Here is a 26,161-nt window from a genome sequence, read left to right as displayed (position 1 = left end):
TGTCAGCCTCAGTGCTTGTGTGGAAGTAATGACTAATCTCTACAGGAAGGTTCCAGCAGCCAAACGTTTCTGGGCTTGTTATCCAACTGGGATCCGGGAGTGGAGAGTTTAGCATTGTTATTAACAATGTGATCATTGGTGTTACTGTTGTGATAGGGCTGGTTCACTAACGAATCAATGTTTATGCACATCCTTGCAAACATAAAGTACTCTTCTCAGCACTGGGCATTACTGTCATTATTAGAGTTCCCTCTTGCTGTGTTTTCCTGTTAGAGGTTAAAGATTCTTAAAGGTCTTGACCCTCTGCTAAAATGGAGTGTTGTGTCTCATAGATTATCCCTCTAGCAGCAGAAAATGCCACAGCATCCTAACACTGCAGGAAAATGAGGGACACTGGGAGTGCCAATCTGCATTGGACTGGTTGTACATCTCTCATCTCTGGCCTCCAATCACCTTCAGCCTCAATACCAGCTGCTTACAAGAAGGAGTGAAGAGTTATGAGATAACTTGTCCACTGGGTGACACTCACTCCCAACCCACAGAGACACACCATGCCTTATGAACATAGGGATCTTCAGGCAGAGGGTCTTCAAAACGTGCACCACAGCTTTCCCCTGCTCCTGGCAGTTCCTGGCACTATGCTGTGCTGAGCAATGATCTGCTCGCCATTTTGTCCTGTGCTTAATCTAGCCCCAGTAAGTAATAAAAAGCAAAGTCCTTCAGCATGGGGGAAACATCTCTGTAATGATATGATAGGTCTGTGCATCTGTTCTCACAGCAGGGACATGCACTGGAGCTAATCAGGAGCTGGAAGTTGTGTTCCCCAGGAAATTCTGACATAGGAAAAAAATTAATTCCAAATTAGATGGAAATGCCAACATTTCTAATTTTCTTACAAAATGAGATTTCTCCCCGAAAGTAGTTCTAGGCCATCAGAATGTTTTAGCTTGATAGTGTAATCCTGATCCATTTCATTCTGACTCTTACACTATATTAAAACATTAAATGTAATTACATATATATAATAACACATATAATATAGAATATATCTGAATTAGTGATCTAATAGAGGATAAAATTTAAATTGTAACTATTTAAAATGAGGGTTGCTAAGCTGGAGCACCTGACTTTAAAGCCTCACTTAGGCAAGCAGTCCCTTTTTCTCGTCAAAAGGGAGCAGTGGACTCCTTGGAGGACAACTGGAGCTACCCAAGTGGGTTGCCTCTGAGGATTCCCCTGCTCCCCACTGACTGTAAAGGGAAAATTACATGGCATAGTTGTCTCCCAAAGTGTTTACATGCAATAATGTTACATTTACCTCTCCTTACTTTTCGTGTCTTCAGTGAAGCCATCCAATACTGTGAGCTAGATTACTCAGGCTCCTCTGATAGTCAATGTAAAGAAATAGGTACCCTTACTACATGATTTTTCTCATCCTGATATAGAAATTTTGCTCTACAGGATCTGATTTCTGTTTCCAGAGGCTGAAAGGACTGGATAAGCTACTCTAAATAGCAGGTCCTTGATCTCCAAATAGCAGGTGTCTGAAATCATGTTACTGGCTTTTAATGAAGGAGTTTCCTACAAAGTTCTTTATTTCAATGCAATTACATTTTTGTATGTATTCTCAGACACATATGGATGTTATTGCCTATGTTGCTAGCAGGTCTTTCCGTGGCCTGTGCACATCAGCATGCTCTTCTCCCTGGAGACTGAGGACATATCATCAGCAATTCCCCATGAGGATGTTTCTCCATATTATCCTTTGTGACAATGATGTTGTGTCATACATGGAAATGGAGAAACACTCAGTGGACCAGGGATCCAAAGCAATTAGGCGTTTAATGGATACTCTAGGTGTACAAGGAGGGGAACCAACGTGGTGGGGATGGCTTGCTGGGGTCACAAAGGAAGATGTCACTTTTACTCACCTTCTCTCTGTTGCTGTGGGATCATGGGAGGTGGCTGTGGGAACGCTTGGCTAATCTGGCCATAAGCAGCAGGATAAGCAGCTACAGGGGAGAGAAAGGGAGAGAAGAAAGAAGGACAGATTTCAGTGCTGGGAAGCGAGGAACTTTCACTCCAAGCCACCATACCAAGCTAGAGGTGGGCTTTCACCCTGCCTTTTGGCTCTGTGAGGGGCCGTCTCGTGCAGGCTGAGATGTGGCAGAAGAACCATGGCCGTGCTCCAGGAGGTGCCACATGGCCTTGAGCACCCACCCTCCCTTCAGCTCTGTCAGCAGCAACACCAAGGAGAGCCATGCAGTATAAATGGGGGTCTCTGCTGAGATATTTCCCAGCAGACATGCGCAACCATTCCAGATGGTGACACAAACACATCCATTCTCGAGCTCAGCGTAGAGGGGCCCGTGCTGACAGCCACGTGCAGGGAGCGAGCACACGTTTCCCCTGTGTAATCTCCCTTGTACCCTGATTAATTCCCATGCTCGTAAAAACAGTCCACACGCATGTTTCCTGCCTTCATATGCCCACACACTGTACGGACAGAGTTGCACATACACCCTTGGATATACATTTTCTTTCATGTCCATCGAGACCTCCTCTCTCTCACACAAACACAGTGGAAACAGTGAGCAGCAATTAAACAATTTTCCCCAACTCAGCTCCCCCACCAAGCAAACAAGGGGAGCCATTCACTACCACAGATGGTAGACGATGTGCCTTGCTGCTAAAAATACAGAGTATGGGTCGGCTGCGAGACCAGAGAGAAGGGGATAGGGGCCATGTGTGTGCAGAGGGGTTAATTAACAGCTCAAAGGGTTGAGCTGCTTCCCATCTATCAAACCTCACAAGCAATAAATGACAATAACTAAAACACCGGCAAATGAAGCCCTACATGGAGAATTAAATTAAGTTTCCAGATACAGCGCTGACATGAGATAATAGCCATTCCTCAGCGGGAGCCCATGATCGCTCCAGTTACCACAGGAAATAATGACTTTGGGGTGGCAGCTTCCTCACAACGTTGGCCATGGACACCACGTGAGGGGAGGCTGAACACGGCGGGGTCGTGGTCTGCACCAGGTCACTTTGGCTGGTGTCAGTCCATCAGTTGCAAAGGAGCTGCTCAGCGTACAGGGCAACAAGAGTGGAGGCTGATCCATTGGGAGCTGTGGAGAAATCTGCTGGGAAGCTGGGAGGATGTCTGTGTATCTCCTAAGTAAGTCTCAGACTAACTAACTGGGGTATGGCCAGCACACATAACCTAAAAAAATGGGTATGTCCAGGCATTCCATACTGTGCCAGGCACAGCAGCAGTGGCTTTGCAGGGCCTGGCTGCCTATTTTCTCTCTTTGCTACAGCATTCAGGAGACCTGTTATAGCAAGTGGCCTCCAGAGTAGTGGCTTGATTTTGGACTTATGCACTGTGCTAAGGCAAACCAGACACGGTCCTGCTCCTGAAGTTTCACTGAGGTACAGGCCAGTGGGACCAATTCCCTGGGAAAAGGGAGGAGGTTGCTTCCTCTGTGGGAGAAGACCTTGGGCTTGGTGTTTGTGCAAACCTAATCTGGGAGCCCCTGACCCCCAGCTTGCCCCTGTATTAGTAAACACCTCTCTTCTCTCAACCCCCTGAGGTGTGTTCAGAGATTAATGGCTTTACAGAAGAGAAAGGTTTATTGGGAGAAAGTGTTAATACTAACGACCTGCGTACTGCTGCACTCCAGCGTAGGCTTGTTGCAAGGGGTCTGCTGCAGTGGGGCTCTGTGCTGTGGAGACATAAGAGACAGAAGGAATTAAGGGGTTAAAATATGATAGACACTCTCCCTTTCTCTTTCATCATCAACATGTGTTGTGAGACAGACAGACCCAGGGGCTGAGGGTTGTGGAAGAGGAGCAGCTTGCCTTGCCCTATGGACAGGACTACACAGAGCCCCCCAGCATGGCCAAGAGGCTTCTGTCCCCCAGCCATCACCCTGTGAGACCTTGGAGCAGAGGGCAAATAAACCTCTCTCCTCCTTTCCCAAGCTTAAATTATGGATCTGCACTGAGCATGCAGATTTTTGGCATTGCAGTAATCAACCCCAAAGAGCCCTCATCTTAAGCCAGGACTGACACTGTGCTAGGTGCTGTGCAAACTCAGATCTCAGTGACAGCTACAGTCACATGAAACTTTCAATCAGAGCAGAAAACAACAGGGGCATAGCAGGAGGAAGGAGAAGAGAACAAAGCAGTGGCTCCTGTCATCCCCACATCCCTTCGAAGGACTGTGTTGCTGCCAGGCAGCCCCCTGTGAGAGAGAAGAATCTGGTTGGGCGGGGGGCGGGGGACACCACTTGTCTGCTCCAGGGAGGATGCTGTGAATCTCTCCGTAAGGCATGCAGTCTCTTGCTGGCTTCAAAGTGCATTTTCTCTCTTTACAAGTGCGCATTCCTCCCCACTAAAACTGTTTATTTTTATAAAACTTTGAAGTCTTGCTCAAATACAACCAAAGCTAGTTAAGATTTTTTTTTCTTTTTCTCCTTTGGTTGATAGGGAGGAAAAAAGAGAGAAACGTGTTGGATAAGCTCTTTCTTTATCTGCAGCAATAAAAAATTTAAAGCAAAGCTTGGCTGAACCTCCAGTCCAAATGTCACCTTGGCCCTAATATTTCACTTCTTGTTATGAGTTTAATTTGTATTTATTGGTGCTGCACAGTTCTACATTTACACAGTCCCTCCGGCTTATTCCTTGTAGGATGATCCCTTAGGGAGCTGCCACTTTCCCACATCCATCCCACCTTTTTCCTTCTTACCCGCACAGAGGTGTGGCTGGAGGCAAGGCTTGGAGGATGCAAAGGTGGGGGCCTCTTGGAAGGAAATCTGGTGCCATACACCTATCCAAGGAGAGACACTGACTGTATGGCAAAGTGTGGGGGAGGTTGTCAAACGTGAGTATTACAGACCCAAGGAACATGGATTAAGTGTTTTCTTACAGATAGATATACCAGCTTGAAACTTAACTTTAAAGATAACCATTGGTCATGTTAGAAGCTTGCAAGGTCTTGCACTTTTCTCCCAAAATACAAGGAGGAATGATGAGAAGACCAAACTTTGAGGCAGCAAACCCAATTAGCTGGCTAAAGCTTGGAGGCTTCTGTTCATTACGGACATTACTGGACACGTGGACTTTGAGAATGGGGTAGTCACAGGGAGAAATAAGTGGGAATGCAACCTTAGGTTGAAATAATTACCTAGATGACTTTTGGCAAGTCCCTCAATATGTGTGTATGTGAAATGGGAAAGCACTGCCCTACTGTAGGGATTTTCACTTCTTACAAAGGGGTGCGAGGAGGATATATTAAAACCTGTGGGAGATCAGTGGAAGGCATAGTAGAGATATAAAGCTACATTTTTAAGGAGTAGTTGTTCCAGGAAACTGGAGGAAGTGGTTGGAAAATATAAAAATTGTTTCCACTTACTCCTGTACTCTTGAAGAAGAAACCAAATAAAGTCTGTTCTTTTTAACCTCTGCTCAAAACAGTTTTCCTCAAAAAAACAGAATGTTGATCATATTGCTCCAGAAGAAAGCTCAACAGCTATGAAAGGTTGAGTCATACACCAGCTCCCACACCCCTTCAGGAGAATGTATCATAGTAACTTGGACCCTCCAAAATGACCAAGTCCTGTCAGGTAGAAGATATCTCCTGAGAAAGGTGAGGGAACCTGTGGTGAAATAAGCAAATCTTTCTGAGATAGCTATGGTTTTGCAGATTGCAGTAAAGGAAATGGTCTCCCATCTCTGCTCCAAAGGCAACTGCCCCTCTTTCTTTGCACTCATCTGTTTATAGAGCTAGAAGAAGAAGTTGTCTCTGCTGCCCAGGAAATACAGTTACAGCATTTCATTCCTTTCCAGATGAGTCTGGTTTGGGCATGTTTGTTCTCTCTCTGACCTCCTGATAGTTAGCGATGGCTGTCGTTTCACTGACTCAGGAGAAGTCACTAAGCAGGACCTGTCTGACTGTGACCCTTTCCTTAATTTCTTGCCTCATCTGGGAACATATGGGAACTGTCCAATCTCCCAGCTACAGCTGAGACTGTGCTGAACAGGACCACATGGCTCACTGGAGAGCTGCTCTCCTTCCTTACCCCATCTGTGGATATCTCACCTGCCTTTGGAACCTCACTTTGACCATCAGAACTACGACATTCTGCTTAGGAAATATACACTGAAAATCATGGTTTACCTTTATGATTAAATATTAGAACTGGACAAGCACTTTATTTAAAATGTTTGGGACAACAGGACATTAAATGCAGCCTTTTCCCCTTCCACATTAAAGCTTTTAGAGTTCACTATTTTCCTGAGTATTAATGATTTGTCATCAAGGGTATCATCTAAATGGGTGTTTCTTTCTCACGAGGCTGCCTCGTGCCTCAGATCATGCATGAAATTTCGTCTTGGCTCACAGCACATGCAAGCCAGTGGGAAGACTCTCCTGGTTTCAGTCAGCTTTACTCCAAGTTGGAAATCATTTCCTCATAGGAAAAGAAGATGCAAAGTGGCTGTTCTAACACACAGGGCTCTTACACTGACCCAACCTTTCCAGGATGCTCTTGAAAAGGAGAGAATTTAAAGCACCTCTGGGGAGGCAGCAACTTGTGGCTTGGGGCTCTGTGTTTTACATGTAGTGTCATACCCTACCTTTGGCCACTTGGGAGAAGTAATTGTGGTAAGTCACAGCCAGCAGGAATTTAACTTGGCAGTTCTTAAAAACAAAAGTGATGATCTCTGCTCACTGCAGAACTCTCCTTCCTTAGCCTGATGATTGTGTTTACTGAGCAAATGAAGATGTGTCTCCAGTACAGTGGATGTGTCCGTGCTGGCCAATATGGCCTATGAAGATGCAGGGACACACACTCCAGTGTGGACAGCCTGGAAGGAAGCCAAGGCATCTTGGGCAGCCATGAGCATATCTTCATGCTGCTGCTCACTCTGCCAGAGGAATTAAACCTAGGAAAGGGCATAACTGCCTGCACTCCCAGCTGTAGCACGAATGAAGCCAACAGTTGATATTGATCTAGAAATCTCAAGACACAGATTAGACGTTTGAGGATGTTGTGTCCCTGCTGTGTTCAGTAAAGTGACAGCCTTCTTACATATTAATGACCCATGAGAAGTTCAGCAAGGGCTCAGATGTACGAGAGTCAACCCAATGCAGAGGTTTTGTGTGGCTGTAGCACACCACATGCTAAAATTCAAAGTGATGGGGAGACATGAGTCATTTCTGTGTCCCAACACAAGGAGAACCATGAGTTAAAAGTTGCTTTATTCCTTCATAAGATACACATCGTAGGTTGTGTGCCCCTGTGGCCTTCACATGGATCATTAGGTAGGAGAGATACCCTGTCTCAGCCACCCTTTCTCCCCATCCAGCTTGCCAGTCTTCTTTGTTACTGCAAATAATAGCTGAACACAAGCATGTGAGGCTGGGAACAGACCTCAGTTCCTCAGCTCTGTGTGCTGCCTATGCTAGGCTGTGAGCCTACAGTGGCCTGTAAGGTAAATAACTCAGTAAGAGCTGGTAAGAGCTATAGGGATATAGGAGGCACTAGATGAGAGGCATGGATTACATAAAGCACCTTGAAGGGGCTTTTGGGCCAGAACTAGCATGTCTCTAAGTTGTGTCATCATCCAAAAACCTCGGATGTGCTGATGACTCTCTGTGTAAACACGTCCACAGATAACATCTGAAGCAGCTTTCCTTCTGGCCAGACTCATGGAGATGTCATTTCCAACATATGGACATTTCTGAGATTAAAGGTGATGTAATGTACATGCTGAGGATCACCTGGTGAAAGGAAAAATGCAGAGAGGTTCCTGAGAGGCCGGAGGGCAACTATCAATCACGTCAGCTCTGCTGAAGTCCCTGTGGCCTTGCTGCTTTGCAGAAGCTGAAGATCTGGCCTTGCTAGGGCAAACTAAAGGTATACTGTGAAAACAGATGCTAATAGTAACTTCATTTGTCAGCTCAGGGCAAGAGCCTTATCCCTGGACATCTCCTCTATATTAATTTGATCATTTCCATATCTCCACGGGAAAAATCCTGCTCAGATACAATTGTCTCTTTGCAAGACGATCCCGGCCAAGATGCCACAAGGTGACCATGGCAGATAACCTTCCATAAACCTGGAGACATAAAACAAGCCAATGACCTACTATATGGCCATAAATATAAATTTAACGAAGGCAGTACTTATTCATTAGGCAGAAGTCAAGAAATGACTCCCAAGTCCTTCAAAGAAAGTAGATCTGTTAATGTCACTTTCCAAATCCTCTGCCTGATGCCAAAAAGTGAGGATGATTTCCCAAGTCAGCATGAAATACCAGTGCTTTAAAATTAATATCAGGAAGGTTTCTTACTACTGATATATCTCTAGATTGAAATCCAACTTTTTAAAGGGCCATTTAGTTATTGTTGGGCCTGACATTTACCTTTTGTCAGAGAGTGAATGAATGGAGGCGGCAGAATGAAGCACGTTGTTAAAAATAAATAAAATTGGTTTAAGTGATGTTCTATAAAGAATCTCTCCTGAGATGTCAGTAGCCCTGCTACAGTGTCTGGCCAAGACAAGCTGTTATATGGGTGCTTCAAGTGAAAATGGCTGCAGGGGACAGAGGGCTGGAGTCTGCTGTGATAGTCAGGAGTGTAAATCAGGAAGATCTACACCTAAGCCAGTGGGCTGGTGAGGAAAAAGGATGATGGTCACTGTCTGAGGCATCAAAAGGGGGTCCTCCATACCCCTCAGTGGACTATGGGACAGCCTCCCTGTCCTGGCTCAGGGTATGAGAAAGCCAAAGTGATCTGCTCTCTGAAACCAGAAGGGACCAACCCTTCTGAGAGACAAAAGCAGGGTCTGGCTCATTTTAGGCCCCTAAGGCACCTTGGGACTTCATTTTGGTGGAAGGAGTCAGATTACAACTGTATGATACTCTCTCCACTCCCTGCTTCTGATAGTTTGTGCATTTTTTGACAGACATGCTCAATTCCATCTATTTCACTCTGTTTTGAAGAGATGCTTTCTATAGGGGTCTGAAACAGCAAGTTATCAACTGGATCCACAGCTTTGTGGTCTGCCCCACCTCTTGTTTCCTCCTACTGTCCCAAAGGTATTTTACACCTCTCCCAGGAGCTGCAGCTTGGCCACTATCACCTTTGGGAAGGTGGATAGGGGAGGAGGGTGATCAAAGAGAGGCAGTGTTGTTCAGTTAGTGTGGGGGGTAATAACATAATGAGAGGAAAAAAAAAAATCTATGTGAAGGCCAGGATTAAAATAAATAAATAACTGAGTGGGAGGGCTCTATTCACCTTCTCCTTAAATCCAATTTAAATCACTCTCTACAGCCCTAATCTATATCCATAATTATATCATTTCGTACAACAAGCTTGCGAGAGGTCTTAAGAAATTTATGTAGATTAAAATTCATGGGTGCCATAGTACAGATTCCATATTATTAAGATTGATTAGGACAGCTGATGCTGTGATTAAAGAAGCCAGCGTTTACTGTTGTAATTAATTAGGTATTCAGACACAACAATAACTGCAATAACGAAAAGAATGTGCTGATCTGGCAGAAAACAGAGGCTGATCCTGTGTTTTATAGTCTCGTTTTGCCATTTAGGGGTGGACACCACTCAGTTAAAGTCATGTTGTCCCACTGTCTCTTCCCCTACGCATCAAAAGAGCAAAGAAATTGAGGACATTTGTACCCTCTGCTTCATCCTGTTAATAGGAAAAGCCATTTTGGTAGCATCCCCAGGTATTGTAGATGCTTGTTTAGGACAACATATGGTCCTACTATAAAATTCATATAGTTCAATTTTGGAAACCAGGAGTATCTTTATTATTTTCTTAATAGTCCCACCTCCAAGCCCCATCCCTAATTGGGTCCCTTCTGAGATGGAGGCCAAACAAAAACATGACAGGAGACATGTCTGGCAATGAAGAGCTTTCAGTGAGCAAAGTAAGAAAGACACAGAAGACCCAGAAATGCAGACAGGTGGACGTGGCTAGTCAAGGTGACAAACTAAATCAATAGCAAAGCCAGGGCCAGACATCCCTCTCTTTGTCTAAGGCCATAATCTCAGAAGTCAGGGTCAGGTTTTAAAAGATATTAAGGCACTGTAAATCCATATTTTTGGGGAGCTTTGTTTAAGTCATCTTTAAAAAAAAAAGCTCAAGGTCTTAACTCACATAGGTGCTACTGAAAATATCAGCACAGAGCCTGATTTGTGTTTAAACTTTTTCCAGATCAGAGGAGAAAACATTTTGGCTCTGGAAAGGCTTACACAACTGCCTTAAACAACCTCATTCATTACAGCTGCAGCATGGTCATTGGAAGTACATGGCATCATTAGAGTAGCTTAGACTACAATTGAAGATGGCAACTTGTTATTATATTTTTAATGAGTGCATTCCTTCACTTATTTATTTTATCAGTAAAGTGTGGTTTATGGCACAAGGCAGATTGTTACAAATGGGTCAAATAAATGCTTCCTAGTCATAATGATGTCTCAGGTGCTCTCTGTTGCAGTTTTGGAACTGCTGATACAAAATACGAACAGGAAAGCTCTCATCTGGAGATTTAGGGTGGACAAACAGAACACAGCCAGAGATTTCCTGTAGTGAAGTAGTTAGCCCCAGGGTAGCCGAGCCAGGCACAATTCTAGGGCATAGTGTGTGCCTGGACCAAATGTTGTGGGGTTTGATTTTCATCCTGGACCTTCTAAAGGTGCAGACGGGTCACTCTTTTTCTGTTCTCCTCATTCATCTTGTATCTAAACTCTTCTTGTCTGACATCTTTTGGGTCTGAAATGTCAGGGTAGACATCGGGGTGTGGGAAGCCATTTATTTTCTTTCTCTGCACAAGCGAAGCCCTAATCTTGCCCAGTGCCACTGGATGGATGATCAGGACTGACACTGGACTCACTGGTCTGGAGCAGGAGCTTGCCCACCAGCAGTGCTACTAGTCATTGACAAGCTAATAGATAAGGCTGTCATATTATCATGCTGGGCACTCCTCCCCTACAGAATTAGTTTGGATGAAAATAATAATTACACTCGGAATTTGAATCCTGTCTCTGCTGGCAATGGGTGAAGTAAGTGACTACCTGATATCTCTTCATTGACCCAGCTAAAATGAATTGATGGTCTTGGTTCAGTTACTAAGACATGCAGAACTCGACGGGGCACACCCTTACTGCCAGTCTCAGCAGTGGCTTGGAAACATGTGGGCATAAAGGCTTGTCTTGTACTGAGAGCTAGTGCTCACAAGAGAGGGTTGGACCCCAAACAGGGTATGAAGTGGAGACTGCTGTCTTGCTAGCCCAGATGTACCCACTGTGCAGCCAAAGGAGGGGGTTGGTGGAGAAACTTCCACTATGTCTGCAGAGAGGAGACATAGAGCTAGTCCTGTCAGTGGTGGGCAGTCAGAAACAGAACCACAGTGGGCCTGAAAATAGTAAATGAGATTATATGTTTTTAATGTATTATGAGGAACTGAGGGAACTTAGCTTTTGTTTTCCTCAGCAACCTAAACCCAGAACAAATGCACTGAATCAGAATCACAGAACATCCTGAGTTGAAAGGGATCCATAAGGATCATCAAAATCCAACTCCTGGCCCTACACAGGAGAACACCAAGAATCACACTATGGGACTTAGAGCACTGTCCAAATGCTTCTTGATGTATGTCAGGCTTGGTGCTGTGATCACTTTCCTGGAAAGCCTGTTGCAGTGTCCAGCCACCCTCTGGGTGAAGAACTTTTTCATGATATCCAACCTAAACCTCCCCTGACACAGCTTCATGCTGTTCCCTTGGGTTCTGCCACTGGTGACTAGAGAGAAGAGATCAGTGCCTGGCCCTCTGCATCCTGTCATGAGGAAGATGAAGAATTCAGCATCTGTGAAAGCATTCCCCATATAAGGTTCCACAAAGCTGACACACCACTGATCCATCCCTGGCTTTGGTTAAGCTGTAGATCCCTCAGCACAGAAGGAATAAGGATGTAGGATGTTATGTGGTGTATTTCCACATTTTTCTGGGCACATCACTGGAATATCATGGAGCAGTCTTCACTTTTCTGGGAGCTCTGCTTTGTTCCCTCTTCCAGTTTCCTCATTTCACTGGTTCTTTGACAGCCAATCCCTTCTCTCTCTTGTTTGCTGCCCTTTGGTCTCATGATTTTCTCATCTCTCCCTCCCTTTCTCTTTCCAAAGAGGCTTTATCTTTGAAGAGAGCATTTTGTGCATTCCCTCACAATGCAATACAGTAGGGCAGGACCTGTTACCAGAAAGCAGAATTCTGATGAAGTGAGACACAGCAGAAACCAGTGCAGATGGTCTCTACTGTTATTGTACATCACACATGGTTACAAGAGAGGCTCTGGGCTCTGGGTGGCTAAGAAGCTTTGGCAGAAGAGCACAATCCCTGTTACTATGACTAATGTGAAAATGGCAAAAGCTCTTGTGCTGCTGCAAAGTGACTCAGTATCATGGCGCAACAGATTATGCTCTTTGTCCCCACTATATATTGTGACACATTGCCACGTTCAATAGCTCTGCAAGCTGAAAGATTAAAGGGCAGGAATTAATATACAAAAAGGTCAAATCTCCAAAGGGGTTCAGACTAGTGAAAAGGGAAATACTTGCTGCCTTGTTATTCACTCCATGGCAAAAAGTGCACTGAGGCATTATGCACTGGCTGATCTTGGAGAAGGTGAGACCTTGGCTTACAAAGAGTATGCTTGCAAGGAATGGTTTTCTAGTGCTACTGCATGAGTCCATAGACTGATCAGATGCACAGAAAAAGCTAATTCCTGCAGGGACGGGGCTGTGATGAAAGACCTGGTGAGTAGGGATGTTCTTCCTATGGCCTTTGCCCGAAAGCCATGGATGGTTTGATAGTCTAACTCAAATGATACCGTGTATGTCCCTTCTGCAGTCAGAGGGAATCTTAAAAAAAGAGCACAGGGGAAGACAGAAGAAAAGAAAAATTGAAATTAAAGAATAAATACAATTGCATCATGTGGACAGGTTTTTACAAATATTGTGGAATTCTGGAGTCCTTTAGATGCAGCATCAAAAATATTATGGTTAGTCACGAAGGTGAACATGTAGACAAACTGCACATTTAATTGAATTTATTTGGGTCGGAATGGTATGGATGTCATACCTCTATAGATGTTCATTGTCCTGTTTTGCTATTTTCAGACAACAAAGAACATTCTGCAACAGGATATAATGGTGTGAACCCACATTTGAGGGTTTTTTTGTGGAGTGTGAGAGCAACATTCAGGCTTTAAACAATATATGGCGAGTCATAATCATAGCAAGACTATGATTATGTACATAATACTGCAGCAGTCTTAGACACTTTCAGAATGAGAGACATACCATAAAGGAAAGTTGTTTGGAAGATGCTGACTTTGGATGGGGACTGTCATGTTCTTTTCTTCTCTATAGTGTTAATGCAATTGCTTGCTTGGTTGTAATATTTTATTTTTACCCTTGCATTTAGAAACAGAGACATGCAGAACTACAGGGCAGTGCCAGTAACAGCTGCAACAGAGGAAAGTGTAAAAAATCCCATAATGAACAATGATGGAATAAGCTGCCCAGTGATGAAAATTTCTTTCTAACCCCAAGCAATTAGTGGCTGGCTTATATTATAAAGCATGAAGTTTTGTGTCCTATCTACATTTTATCCAGTCTAATATGGCTGTGGATGTTCTCATTACCCATATAAATGACTAATCCTTTTATTTTTTATGCTGCTGAGCTCCAGGACTCAATAAAGCCTGTGGCAAGGAGCAGAGTTTTGGAGAGTGCATAAATGCTCATGAGAAGGAAGAGAATTAGATGGAGCAAACACATGATGTAAGCTACATGGGCTTGCTTTCAGTGTTTCAGGGACAGACAAAAGTAAAATGAGAGGTGAGTGTTTGACCTGCCACTGTTCCCTTTACACCTCTCCTATAACTTAAGATGTCACTAAGTTATGTGGAAGCTGAGCACCGAGAAAGACAAATATATTGCTGAAGACACGCTGAGATAAATTCAAACTTTACACAGAGTAGCCTATTTAGATGTCAGCTTTACTGGCAGGAAGGAGTCTCTCTGCCTGCAGTGAAGAGGAGCAAGGATGGCTGTTACCTTTTAGTGTGTCGGGCTTTTGGTGTTTGTGCAGGGACTTACTGTGAATTGCTGGCTGAGCAGGTCTCTCTGAAATTCAGAGAGAATCAGATTAAGGCCATTGACTTTTATATAATCATGGATGAAATACCTAACTGAAAGGCTTCTTTAATTATGGGGATAGTTGGGGGTAGTTACAAAAGCTCAAGTCATTAAGATTCATCTAGAAAGAACATCTTTTCTCTGATATCCACAGTAATGGATCATGGAAGATTAGCTAAAAGGAGCTAGATAAACCAAGAAAAAGGACAGACACATAAATGGATGAATAAACAGAGAGATGATAGACTGGCAAACAGGTAGAAACTGAAATAAATGGACGGTAGAACAGATGGCTATGTTTATGTAACCTTAAAGACAGCTTTCTTGATGCTGTGGTTGAGCTCACTGAGCATACTAAAGGCTCTTTGCAATCTTCTGGTGCCTTCACTGGACTCCAAAATGTCCCCTGCCCTTAAGCTGCTACAAAAACATATATACATGTCTATAACTTTCAGTAGAGTAAGTCCCTTGATTTCAATTCTGCTTAGAGATGAACTCACAGCCACATATTTGCAAAGTGTTTGTTGGGAGGAGGATATTTATTTGTCAATACGTAGGTAAGGCTTTTGTGTTTCTATGTTATGTGGTATTTTTCCTTTTGGCGCATAAATTCCCCTGTGATGATGACTCTTCTGAGTTTTCAGGACTGACAGAGATCTAAATAATTATTTTTTTCTCAGGGGTTTTTTAGGCTTTTTGGTTGGAGCATCTGACTCAGTATTTGATTTTCTAACAGTCTAGATCAATCTATGAGCACCCCAGGGTAATATACTCCTTTGCCAGCTGGTGATTAGGATCAATTAGTAACATTTACTTAAATTTTTATTGCTATGATTGTTACTATTAGTATGTATACAGCAATGATAAAAAATGTCTTCCTAGTAGAAGAAAGAAGGGAGAGGGCTATTGCAAATCTTCAGAATACTGAAAAAATGCAGGTGCACATGAAGAAATGGTAAACTCCTGAGTTCTTGGTGATTACAGCCTTAGACTGTCCATATCTTTGTAAACAGAGGCAGACACATGTCCTTTAACCTCCCTCCTTCATCCGTGACTGCCAGTGCTTTCAAAATCACTCCTTCAGTGCTGGCATCTTTGAGCTAGGCACAGTCTGAATCCCAGCAGTAGTTCTCTGGCAGTGTGACACGAAAAGGTGAACCTGAGCCCATTCAGTGGCTATACTTAACGGAGCTTCAGTCTCCAGGCCTTACCGGCAACAGGATTTGGATGCAGTGAGCAATTCAGAGACCAATACCTGCTCTCTGCACACATGAAGCAGTTTGGGTCAGCAGACATGTGGACCCTTTGGACTCATCCTCCCAGATCCATCTGGCTGCAGAGGAATTCCAGGAGGAGTTACCAATGGTGGGTGCTAGCAGATGCAAACAGGCTTAGCACAGCTCTTTCGAGGCCACTCAGGAGCAAGACCCTTGGGTGTAACACTAGGAGATCTACCAGCATGAACTGGTCAGGACTAAGTGCAATTTTTAGCTGAAGCAAAACCTGCTGGTTGTCCTGACTATATTCACCAGACACACTATCCAGCAACTGAGCACTCAAATATTCAGAACCGAGTTTTTTCACCTCCAACATGCCCTTGATGTTTATCATCCAGATTGAACTTTTTAACTACTGTAGCTGCGTAAGACCTCAAACAGCAATGTGGGGGTGAGTCCTGATGGTGTGAGGCATAATCCCTCTGAGGTCTCTCTTGTTGGACAAAGCCTGTGGATGTGGACAGCCTTCCCTAACACTGAGGGAGCAGGTTGTGGGCACAGCATGGGTCTGGCTTACCTGGATAAGGGTGAATGCCATTAGCAAACACGGCTTCTGCAGCTGGCTGCCCATTAGCCTGCGGCGGGAGGCCAGTGAAACCATTCACCCCAATTGGAGATGGGATGCTAGGCACAGCTGGTGCAGTTATGCCAGGAGGCGTGCTTCCACCTGCAAACAGGGAGGACACAATGTCAGAGCTGGTGAGTACTGGAAACAACAACAACTACACAGAGAAAACTGCTGACACAACAGCTGTGACCACCAGACAGAAACCTCCTGATAATCCAAGAAATGAAAAATCTCCCAAGCTGCTGAGCAAGTGAAGGGACTGCTTGCCACTGCTCCTCTGTTCAGAAAGCATTTAAAAAAGGCTTGCAAATCTTTCAAAATTTCTCAGCCCTACCTTTCTACAGCAATTACTCTCAATTTCCCTTTGGAGCTCTGTGTGTGTACTGACTTCCAGGACTACTCTGTCTGCAGACTCTCAGGATACACCTTTCACATACAAACTCATTCTGAACTTTCTCAGCACTAGGGATCCTTACAAGGCTTGCCAAGTTGATTCATAACCTAAAGGTAGCCAGTGATACTTTTTTAAAATGTCACTCTTTAGCTCAAACTCGACTTCATAGAGTTTTGACAGACTTCTCCCAGTGAATGGGGGCAAATTTTGGGCTAGGTTTGTTCCTATCATGGAATCATACTCCTTTCTTTCTTTTCAGATGCATCCTGTTGGGGACTCTAATGCTGCTGTTTCAGAAGAACAAATTAATGTTTTGGGTGAGATCTTGTCACCCACTGGTAGAGAATTCTTGAATTTCTGGGGGTAGAATTAAATCCCTCTGCTGCCTCATTGTCTGCTCCTGTACCTATGTTTAAAATGACTAGACAGTCTGTTCTTCTGACATATTCGGGATAGTTTTAGGGACCAAAAATGAGTTTTCAAAGATGCTGAAATAGTACTTTTCTCTTGGTGGCTGTGTATGGGAAGTTTAACTATATAATCTTTAGCAATATCTTTCTGTGTCAGGGTATACTACTGGTAGAAAACACCATTTTTTGCAGTAACCTCTTTTGTAAACCAATTGCAGATATTTTCTTCTCCACAAGAGTATTCTATGATGGGTAAGTCTGGTAACAAAATTTAATGACTGCTTAAATCTGTGTTGGTGCTTTAAGAAAGCCAGTACAAATGGATGAGATGGTTTAATATGTTCAGATTTGAGTAGCCCAAAAAATAGGCAGTATTTCAACTCATTTCTTATACCCTGAGCAGACAAGCTGCTGCTTCCCCTTTGCTTATTTAAATGGTGTTGGCCTTTAAAAATGCCCTCTGTGGAGGTACAGGGAGCCAGCAGTGGCAACTGAAGTCCAAAGGCAATGCTCTTAGCATATGCCATCAGCTTGCAAATCACAAAGGCTACTTAAAATTTCAGTTGCTTTTCTGGATCTCTCCTTTATTTGCATAGAAAATGTAAGAAATTTTTTTCTAAAATTGCAACAAGGGATTTGTGCTAGCTATTTTGTGCATGTCTAAGGAAGTTTAGGCACATTCATTGGAATTTTTTAATTTTCTTCTTATAAAGAACCCCCCTGGAGAGGTCAGATCTGTAGCTGGAGTAAAACTGGCATAATGCCACTGCAGAGAACAAATGGTGGTGGTGGATGCCAGTTGTGGATTTCATCCCTCGTTTGAGATCTCTTGCTGCAGCTACACCAGGTGCAGATTTACAACACAGAGGGAGGGAGGGAGGGAGGGAGGGAGGGAGAAGAGAAGGAAGGAAGGAAAGCCTAAATGAAATTTCATTTCTAGCGTCTCTTTGCAGTTACCAGAGTAGCAGATCCCCTGCCAGACCCACTTTTCACCCAGATTGTAGCAGAGATGAGAGAAATGCAAAACCTGAACCAAACTTTCAGAGACATTAAATTAATTGCCTCACGACTACGGATAGTGTGTGAGATAAACCTGAGTCTTGATGTAGAACTGTTAAAATGGCAGCAAACAGCATTAAATTTTTTCTGGTCTGAATTACCCACTGGGACTGCCTATCACCACCCACACTGACTGCAGGCCAGCCAGGTGACTAGATTAAATGAGAGGTCTGACTTTTGCATGGTCACAGCCAGATAAGATGGATATTGTCTCTCATCTGTTAGATTTGGTTGGATTCAAAACTCTCTGAGTTTGTAGGTCCCATAAGCCTGAATGAAGTCATGGTCATGTCGCAAGGAACCCTCTCTCCTAGAGGTGGGACACACAGGAAACCAGCTGGATTAGGAGGCCTAAAGATATCAACATAGAGTCTGAGCCAATACCTCCAGTGCCTCTAGGACTCCTGGGTTACCAGCATCTTTTTTTCTAGCACAATTTTTCTTTTGCTTAGGAAAGATCAAAACACTTCCTTTTTACTTTTTCAATGTTCCAAACACTTTTTCTGATGCCTGTTTTTTTTTTTTCAGAGAACTTTGAAATATTTCATTTTCATTCCAAGGCAGAACAAAGATATACTTCAATGACTAGAAATCCTGCTATGAAGCAGAATGATCATTTTCCATTTGGCTTTCTGAATGCTAACAAAAACCAGCAGGAGAATTCATGTTAGGCTTCAGATATCTCCTGGCCACTCAGAAATCGCTGCTAGTGTTGTAGGCTTGCTTGCTCAGAAATTATGTGAAACATTTTCTATGCATCTTATAACATGCTTTGTGAGTGTTGTAGTAATACAAGGAGTAATTTCAGAGTCTAAACATTTCTCCTAAGAAATAATTGTCAATGTATATTTCCACAACCCACCACAGAGGTTTTTCATGAAGGAAGTTACTCATTCAAGGTAAATCTACAATAATACCAAAGTGAATAGGCTCTGTGATTGAAAATATGTCATTAGGAGAGTGCAAAATTGGCCACCATGAAAGACATCAGGGGATCATCTAAACCAGCATCTTATTTTCAATAATGACCAGTCATGGGTGATCCAGAGAGCATGTAAAAAACATGAGTTTCCTCTCCTGTATTCTGAGAGTGAGAGTTTAACAGTCCCCTCATCCTGTCAAACAGTGAAACTGGCTGCCCAGGGAAGTGATGGAGTCACCATCCCTGGAGATATTTAAAACATGCGTTTAGGGACACAATTTAATGGTGAACATGGCAGTGCTGGGTTAATGGTTGGACTTGATGATGTTAAAGGTTTTTTACAACCTAGGTGATCTAAGATTCTGTGACTCTGAAAGGCACTGGTGACAGTAGAAGAGGAGCATTTTATAGCAAAGAAGAGCTGGGATGCTTTTTTTGTGCTGGATATCATGGAAGGCACATAATTTGGCTGTTTTACAGGTATTTTTGCATCTATTGCACAAAACTCAGTCGTTTTCAAGACTTATACATATTCAAAAGAGCTTGTGCTCTTTTGTGGTGGGTCCATCAAAAACCACTGTCTGGATTCAGCTTTCCAGGCCCTGACAACATTTGAATTCCAGGCAGTCTTTGTTTGATGTTCTTTCTGCTCCCACCAACACAAAACAAATCTAGCTAATGCAAATATGATAATCTTTCCAGCAGTGGGTTTAAAGGGTGCACATATAATTAAGCCGCTTTTCTGTTTGGTTTTGCAGTAGCTCCATCGACTCATTGTTTATACTTTTATCATTGTGTAAACATATATTCTGAAATGTGTGGTATAAGATTTTTGAGTCAAGTGCTTTTCCTTCAGTCTCCATAAGTTCATGTGGAATGAGATCTGTCTTCCTTTCTCTTCCTCCCCCCCCCCCCCTTATATTCTAATACAAGCAAAGGAAAAGATATGTATATGATCCAGTAGCTGCTGATGCTGTTCCCAGCTACAGATTGCAGAGAGATGCTGTGTGCAGTCAGGGATATTTCCTTTGGCAGACAGGTTAGCACAGCTCAGTTCATCAGGAACAGTGCCCAAACCTGCACTGCTTTGGTGCCTTAATTCCCTGCCATCCAATGTTTTTCAACCATCAGGCATCTTTCCTGACTGCTTTGTCAGATGGCACTTTCCCACTCCGGGGCTGGTGCAGATCTCTCTATATTCAGCAGTGAAGCTGCCTTTTTCCTCTCTTACTGCTCTGCTCTGGAGTCCCAGATCCTGGTATGCCCAACACTGCCTGCACCATAGCAGGCTCAGACATATCTCACTCCTTCCATGTCTCATCCCAAACCTTTGTGAAGCTGGCCCTCTCCAGGCCAGCTGGATGCTTCCAGGTTCACACAAGGGCACTGGTATGCCACATCTTTCTGAGTAGAGTTCTATTCCCTGTACCTCTCATAGAAACAAGCTATGTCACCCCAAGGACCCTTTTATCCCAGCCTGTCTCTTAGAAATGGTCCTCTGAAGATGTACCTTTGAGAGCTCTGCTCCCCTACCAGACTCTGGTAGATTGCAAGGCTTTCCAAATTCTCACGTCTTTCAAGGTTTGGTCCCACTTTCCTACTTCACTGCTGTTAGGCCACGTATCACTCCATGACTACCAGGCTTGATCATTCCTTGACCTGTTCCTGCCCAAATGATATCCCTGTGCTTCAAGCCCCAGGAAAGACAGACCTGTTTCCATCTCAGCTTATTTCTCTGCCCATGGAACCACATATTGCAGCTCCTAGAATGGGCTTCTCACAGCCTAGACAGATCCTGGCAGCCCTTCACTGACTACCTGTCTCTATTCCAGCAGCCTGAAACCCTCGCACCAAAGATCTTCATTCCAGATAGCACCAGATATCTTCCCTAAATACCTGCTCACAATAGGGGAATGGCTTATGTGTCCCAAAGGGAAAATTCATCTTGTTAATGATAATGCATCTCACCAGCAACCCTATTTTGTTTGTCTTTAGACCAACCTGGCTGTGACAGCACCAGCACTGACCAGCTGGACACATATATACACCAATAAACCAGTGTAGGACACTGCAGGATGTTTTATGACATTTGAAGGGTGCTCAGACACAAAGAAAAGTTGTGTGTTCGATAAAACTGAGAAGGAAGTGTCACAGAATCATAGAATTGTGAAGGTTGGAAAAGACATCTGAGGTCACAGAGTCCAACCATTAACCCAGCACTGCCAAGCCCACCACTAAACCAAGTCCTAAAGTGCCACACCTACACGTCTTTTAAACACCTCCAGGGATGGACACTCAACTACTGCCAAGGGCAGCCTGTTACAAGGAAACCTTTTCCAATACCCAGTCCAAACCTCCCCTGATGGAACTTGAGGCCCTTTACTCTGGTCCTGTCACTTGTAACCTGGGAGAAGAGATAGATGCTCGCCTGGCTGCAGGTGGCTATAACAGAGGGCTAATATGTCCTACCAGGTCTTCTCTGGGATGTGGCCAGACCTTCCCACCCTTTTCCCTCTCCACCCCTCTGTCCCCTTACCTGAGGTTGGTGTCATGGGGGCGGCTGCCAGGCCGTTCATGTTCAGAGCTGCCATCTGCTGCATCTGGGCCGCGGCAAAGGCTGCCATGGGGTTCAGGTATCCGCCCTGCGCCACCGAGGCCATGATCGCGGCCTGCTGCTGCATCAGCTGGAACAAAGAGAGCAGGGAAAAAATATCACGCGGTCACTGGCTGGGCAGCCTGTGGCACCAGCACAAGGGTGTGGGCCTGGTGAGGGTGTGATGCACCCCTCTCTTTTCAGATGTCAGCACACCGTGCCTGTGGTACCCCCCAGGCTTGGCCTTCCTCCTCGCTACAGGAGCTGGAGGCAACGGTTGTCTTTTCATCTTGGGGGCTTTGTGGTCCCCATTCCCTCCATGTGTTCCCCCAGTGTGGAGATCTCCCGTGAGCTGGACACAGCCCTCTGACTCCCTGCTACTTTTCTGACATGAAGGGCAGACAAAAGACTTTATACGTAGAAAAGACTATATACTACCTGAGCAAAGAGGTTTCATGGCTTACATTGCTTATATCAAAGTTCTGGGAAAGCCCTGATGGTTAGTGATGGGAGACCAATGTACGCAGGGAAAGTGGATTCCTTCTCCAAAGCAGCAAGCCTGGCTAGTTCTCTAGGGATAACCTGATTTTTTTCCATCTGTCAGTGAGAAAAATCACTTTTTCTGAGGCTGCTAGGAAGTGTCTGGTGGGTAGAGCAAAACCATGACCAAACCTTTTGACCAGATTATGGCACATATTTCCAGTACAACCAAGCAGAGACCTCCAGAAGACCTGTACAAGAGAAGGGAGCTCCCCTACTTTAGCAAGATTAATATTGCCTAATGGGAAAACCCCTTTCCCATGGTTTTGATCTGGGCTGACTTCCTCTATTAGTTTTTTTCCAGAAAGAGGTCAAAATACTGCTTGTTTCAAGGCACCTACCAAAAGCAGAAATAAGGAACCCAGGTTATATTTTCAGGCATTCTGGGGGTAAAAATTTTGGAGCAGAATGCTGGTGAATGGTTGTACATGCTGGAAATGCTTCTTTCATTAAAACCAGACTTTGTTGTCGTTATGTTACACTCCAAACCTAGCACACGGTGCAGTTCACGTGTACACTGTGGCTGCAGTGGGCTTATAAAATGTTCCTGGTGTGAAGGATAAGGCAGTTTGGTTGAAGCTGCCTCTTGTCTCCTTCCCTGTAGCTGTACAAAGAGTCAGACAGGGTACGTCCGAGTATCCAATCCCCAGCAGTGACCAGTGGTGGATGCTTAGAGATGGTATGGGGGAAAGAAGACGCACAGAGAGTAAAACCTTACTCTGTACATTGCCGAACCTCTGCTAATCTGTGCCTTGATGATAATAGTGGAAAAGAAAAATGTTTTCCTGTAGTGATTTTAGAAGTGACTCATGTCTGTGCTGTCTCCAGAATTGGAGTAACTCTGTTTTGCTGCTGTCTGTTATTTTGCTCTCTCTCCCATCAAGAAATCACCTTCTGATGCTGTTCTTTAAGCACATGGGACATACTTCTCAGCATTAAACAGATCTCAAAAGTCATGGCAAAGAACACACTGTTCCCTACTGTTAGCTTTAATACAGAAGTAACAGCTAAATTAGCTATTCATACACATACACACTAAAAGAAACCAATGAATGCCTTGAATGAACCCTTGAAAATGAACTACACTCATTCAAATACTGAAACTTGTCACCACCAGTAAAGGGTGCTGTGCCACTGACCTACTGAATAACCATGCACATGTTGTGGAAACTTGCCTTGGTTTCTCCAGCAATAAAATGGGACACAGGATACCTGCCTCCCCACACAGTAGTGCCTTCAGATCTACAGACGAAAAGTGTTGTATTGGAATTGAGTATTATTTTTTGAAGCCTAACGCAGATTGGAGGCAAAGTGGTGGCTTTTCCTTTGATTGTTAATTACCCTTTTTTATTATACCCTGCATAAGACACTTTCACATTTTAATTAGTGATATCTTGTTCTTTGTAATTACTGATGGAGTGATTAGACAATCTTTTCTATTATAGCACAATGCTGATTCCCCTTTAAGGAATACATTTATTTCTAGACATTATTTGGGTTTATTCTGCAGAGAAGGTACTGGGCAGGTGATTTTAGAAAGTATGCCAATGAAGTGAATGAGGAAGGGGAAATCCATCCATCTTTAACACTGGATTGACTCCAGCACTAGGTGTGCTGACTCATATCTCATTTTCTGTGCTGGGTATTTTTACCCAGGACAGAGGAGGCTGGTTGCAGAAATGATGGCCAAGATCTATGCCTATAGGATCTCTGTAGCTCTGCAGACCCAAGTAACATCTCTCTGAGATGGATGCAGTTGCAAGGGCTGGGAACATTCCCAGTCTGGCCCTTGACAAGTTTGCTCTGCTTTTCTCCAAAAGTGACCAGAGTTGCATGAACAAACCCACCTCAGAACAGAGAGTGATGTATGGCTGGTTGTATGTGTGCCATAGTCTTGCTGGCAGATATTGGCCTGGTATTTGAACCAGAGACATTCTAGAGCAGGCAGAGGACTATGTTTTTGGCATTTCCCACTGTCGGGTTCAGTAAACTAAATACAGATCGGGTTTGCTGTGAGCTGGTCACCCACCATGGTTGATGTGATAACAGGTAGAAGAATCTAGGCCAAGATTCATCTCTCCCTTCTGTACCCAAATGCCTCTGGGCAGATGGATTGCAGCTTTGTTTTTCCCTGTGGACTCGATGTGGAACCTCAATTGATTGGTTCAGCTGCACCTACCAACACAGTCAGATGAAATCATTTCCACCCCTTACCTGGTCCTCAGCAGATATTTTTGGAACTTGGTTCACATCAATTTAAAAGAAAGGTGTTAATCCCATTTTTTGTGTTTCACCTGTGCTGCTGAGAAACAGGGCTCTATCTAAAAAGTTGCTGCACTGGCAATAGTAGTACAAATGATTCTACTGCTCCAAAGAAAATCTCCATTTTGCACTCAGCTGAGCTATGCAGTCACTTGTGACGTTAATTATGGCTTATGCAACTTTTTCTCCCGCTTATGGATGTCTCTAAGCTGTTCAGAGTTAACAATGGCAGGTGCTCCTCCTGTTTGCAAATCAGGTAACCTCAGTGCGTCACTTCTTGCGCTTTCGGAGGGATTATAAATTTGCACTGGAAGGTGCATGTTTGCAGAGTATGCCTTGACTACATTCATGTTCCTTTTAGCAGTGCAATGTCATTCATGCCCTTCTGTCATGGACCTTTGGAAAGAAGAAGGTATTTTCTCTCTCCTTATGAGAAGAACTAGATGTTCCTAATCTACTGATCTGTGCTGAAGGTGCAGGGTCTGCAGTCTAAAGCCTGGTGGATTTCAGTGAAATGGTCTCTTAAAACTGGCCATAATCCCACAGAGACTGAATTAGGACTGTGAGGAGCAAAGAGGTTAAATTTAGCTTAGGGTTCAAAAGCTAATGCAGTAAAAATAAAGTCCTAAGCTGTGTTTTGGTAAACTAGATCAAGTGCTTCAGCTACAACAGAGATCCTGCAGAGAGCAGTCACCTGGTTTCTGTTATGCTCAGTGCTCTGTGGAGGTACTCTCCAAGATGTTCTAGAAACCTAGCATGCTGAAATAAGCTGGAGCCCTTCACATCATGACCCAAAAGACACAGACCTCACTGCAGTCTCTGGGTTAACCTAGGGTTACCTGGAGCTGGGAGGAGTAGAGCTTCCCACATCTGAACACAGATGTGTACCCCAGTTAACTGGCTTTGCTACTTTGGCTAGAGAGTGGACATCAACTTGTCCTAAAACTGTCTGGACATTTCAACTCTTGACAACCCTCCTACCTCCTTTCTAAGGTCACAGGTCCCATTCAACCTGTCCTGCTCTTGTTGGATGTGCTCAGGGGTAAAGGTTAAGGGGAAAGAAGAGGGAGCTCCCACCCAGCCCAGTGGTCAAAGCCTGACTGAGTACAGTGGCACAATGCAGGTAGGAGGACAGGAACTCAGTCACCTTGGAAGAAGTTGACGGGATAAGATCTACCTCCTCCCCTCCCAGGATGGCTCCAGGGAAATTTACAAAAGGAGAGCAAGTCCTGTAAGGATCACCAGTCTTCCTTATAAAACCTCCAAATCATTCCCAGTGAAAGTCACCCCACTCCTTCCCCAGCTCCCCCCGAAGACAAATGTCCCATCCACTCTCTTTTCACTTTGAAAGAGACCCAGCGTATGGTCCCAGTTAATAAAATTGTAGAAAGTGAGGCAGTGACCCCACCAGAGGCAAATCAATAGCAGCAGGGCCCCTGGGTATTGTGTACTTTAAAATATGCCATTTGAAATGCAGATTTTCCCTGCCTGGGCTGGGGCTACAGAGCACTAATCAGGAAGGCAGCAGCCTTATTATCTCAGACTGATCCAAGGGGATGTAGAGGAGCTTTTCCCTCCCTTAACTGAAAGGACGTATTTCCTTTTGCTTCTCTTACTTCCTTGGCATGACCTTTGCCTCAGCATTTAGAGCCTTTTCCCATCCATTTTAAAGATTCATTCCTTCTTTCCTGCTAACTTTTCTTTTGCTCAAATATTTATCTCCTGAGGAGACCAGGAGATGCTACCAGACTGGTTCCTGCCACACCTCAAGACAGCCCCTCAAGAGGCAGAGAACCTGCAGTTGCCATCCCAATGCTTGAGAACAGGTGGGGCAGGTGGAGAGGCGCTGGTAAAGCCATCCAAACCATGGGAAGGGGTGGCAATGATGGTTGATCAATAGAG

General features: G+C 44.2%; 1 protein-coding gene across 18 annotated transcripts in view; it reads right to left on the bottom strand.

Moving 5' to 3' along the window:
• The window catches only part of CELF4 (CUGBP Elav-like family member 4), a 700,630-nt gene that overhangs the window by 50,438 nt on the left and 624,031 nt on the right, over positions 1–26,161 (bottom strand). For 8 of the 18 annotated variants that reach the window (XR_004354760.1, XM_032676638.1, XM_032676641.1 and 5 more), the window contains 5 exons: positions 21,401–21,548; positions 16,029–16,178; positions 4,754–4,834; positions 3,663–3,728; positions 1,932–2,012 (listed from right to left, as the gene is read on the bottom strand). Coding sequence is in view for 17 of the 18 variants with exons in the window: in XM_032676638.1 (XP_032532529.1) it covers positions 1,932–2,012; positions 3,663–3,728; positions 4,754–4,834; positions 16,029–16,178; positions 21,401–21,548 (526 nt within the window). In the remaining variant the exon portion in view is untranslated. The remainder of the gene's footprint in view (positions 1–1,931; positions 2,013–3,662; positions 3,729–4,753; positions 4,835–16,028; positions 16,179–21,400; positions 21,549–26,161) is intronic. The other 10 variants (XM_032676648.1, XM_032676647.1, XM_032676651.1 and 7 more) reach the window with 4 other exon arrangements.

The sequence above is a fragment of the Chiroxiphia lanceolata genome, chromosome Z, assembly GCF_009829145.1.
Source record: "Chiroxiphia lanceolata isolate bChiLan1 chromosome Z, bChiLan1.pri, whole genome shotgun sequence".
NCBI classification, from domain to species: Eukaryota; Metazoa; Chordata; class Aves; order Passeriformes; family Pipridae; genus Chiroxiphia; species Chiroxiphia lanceolata.
The sequence above is the reverse complement of the archived record's forward strand: the minus strand, read 5'-3'. Positions and strand labels throughout refer to the sequence as shown.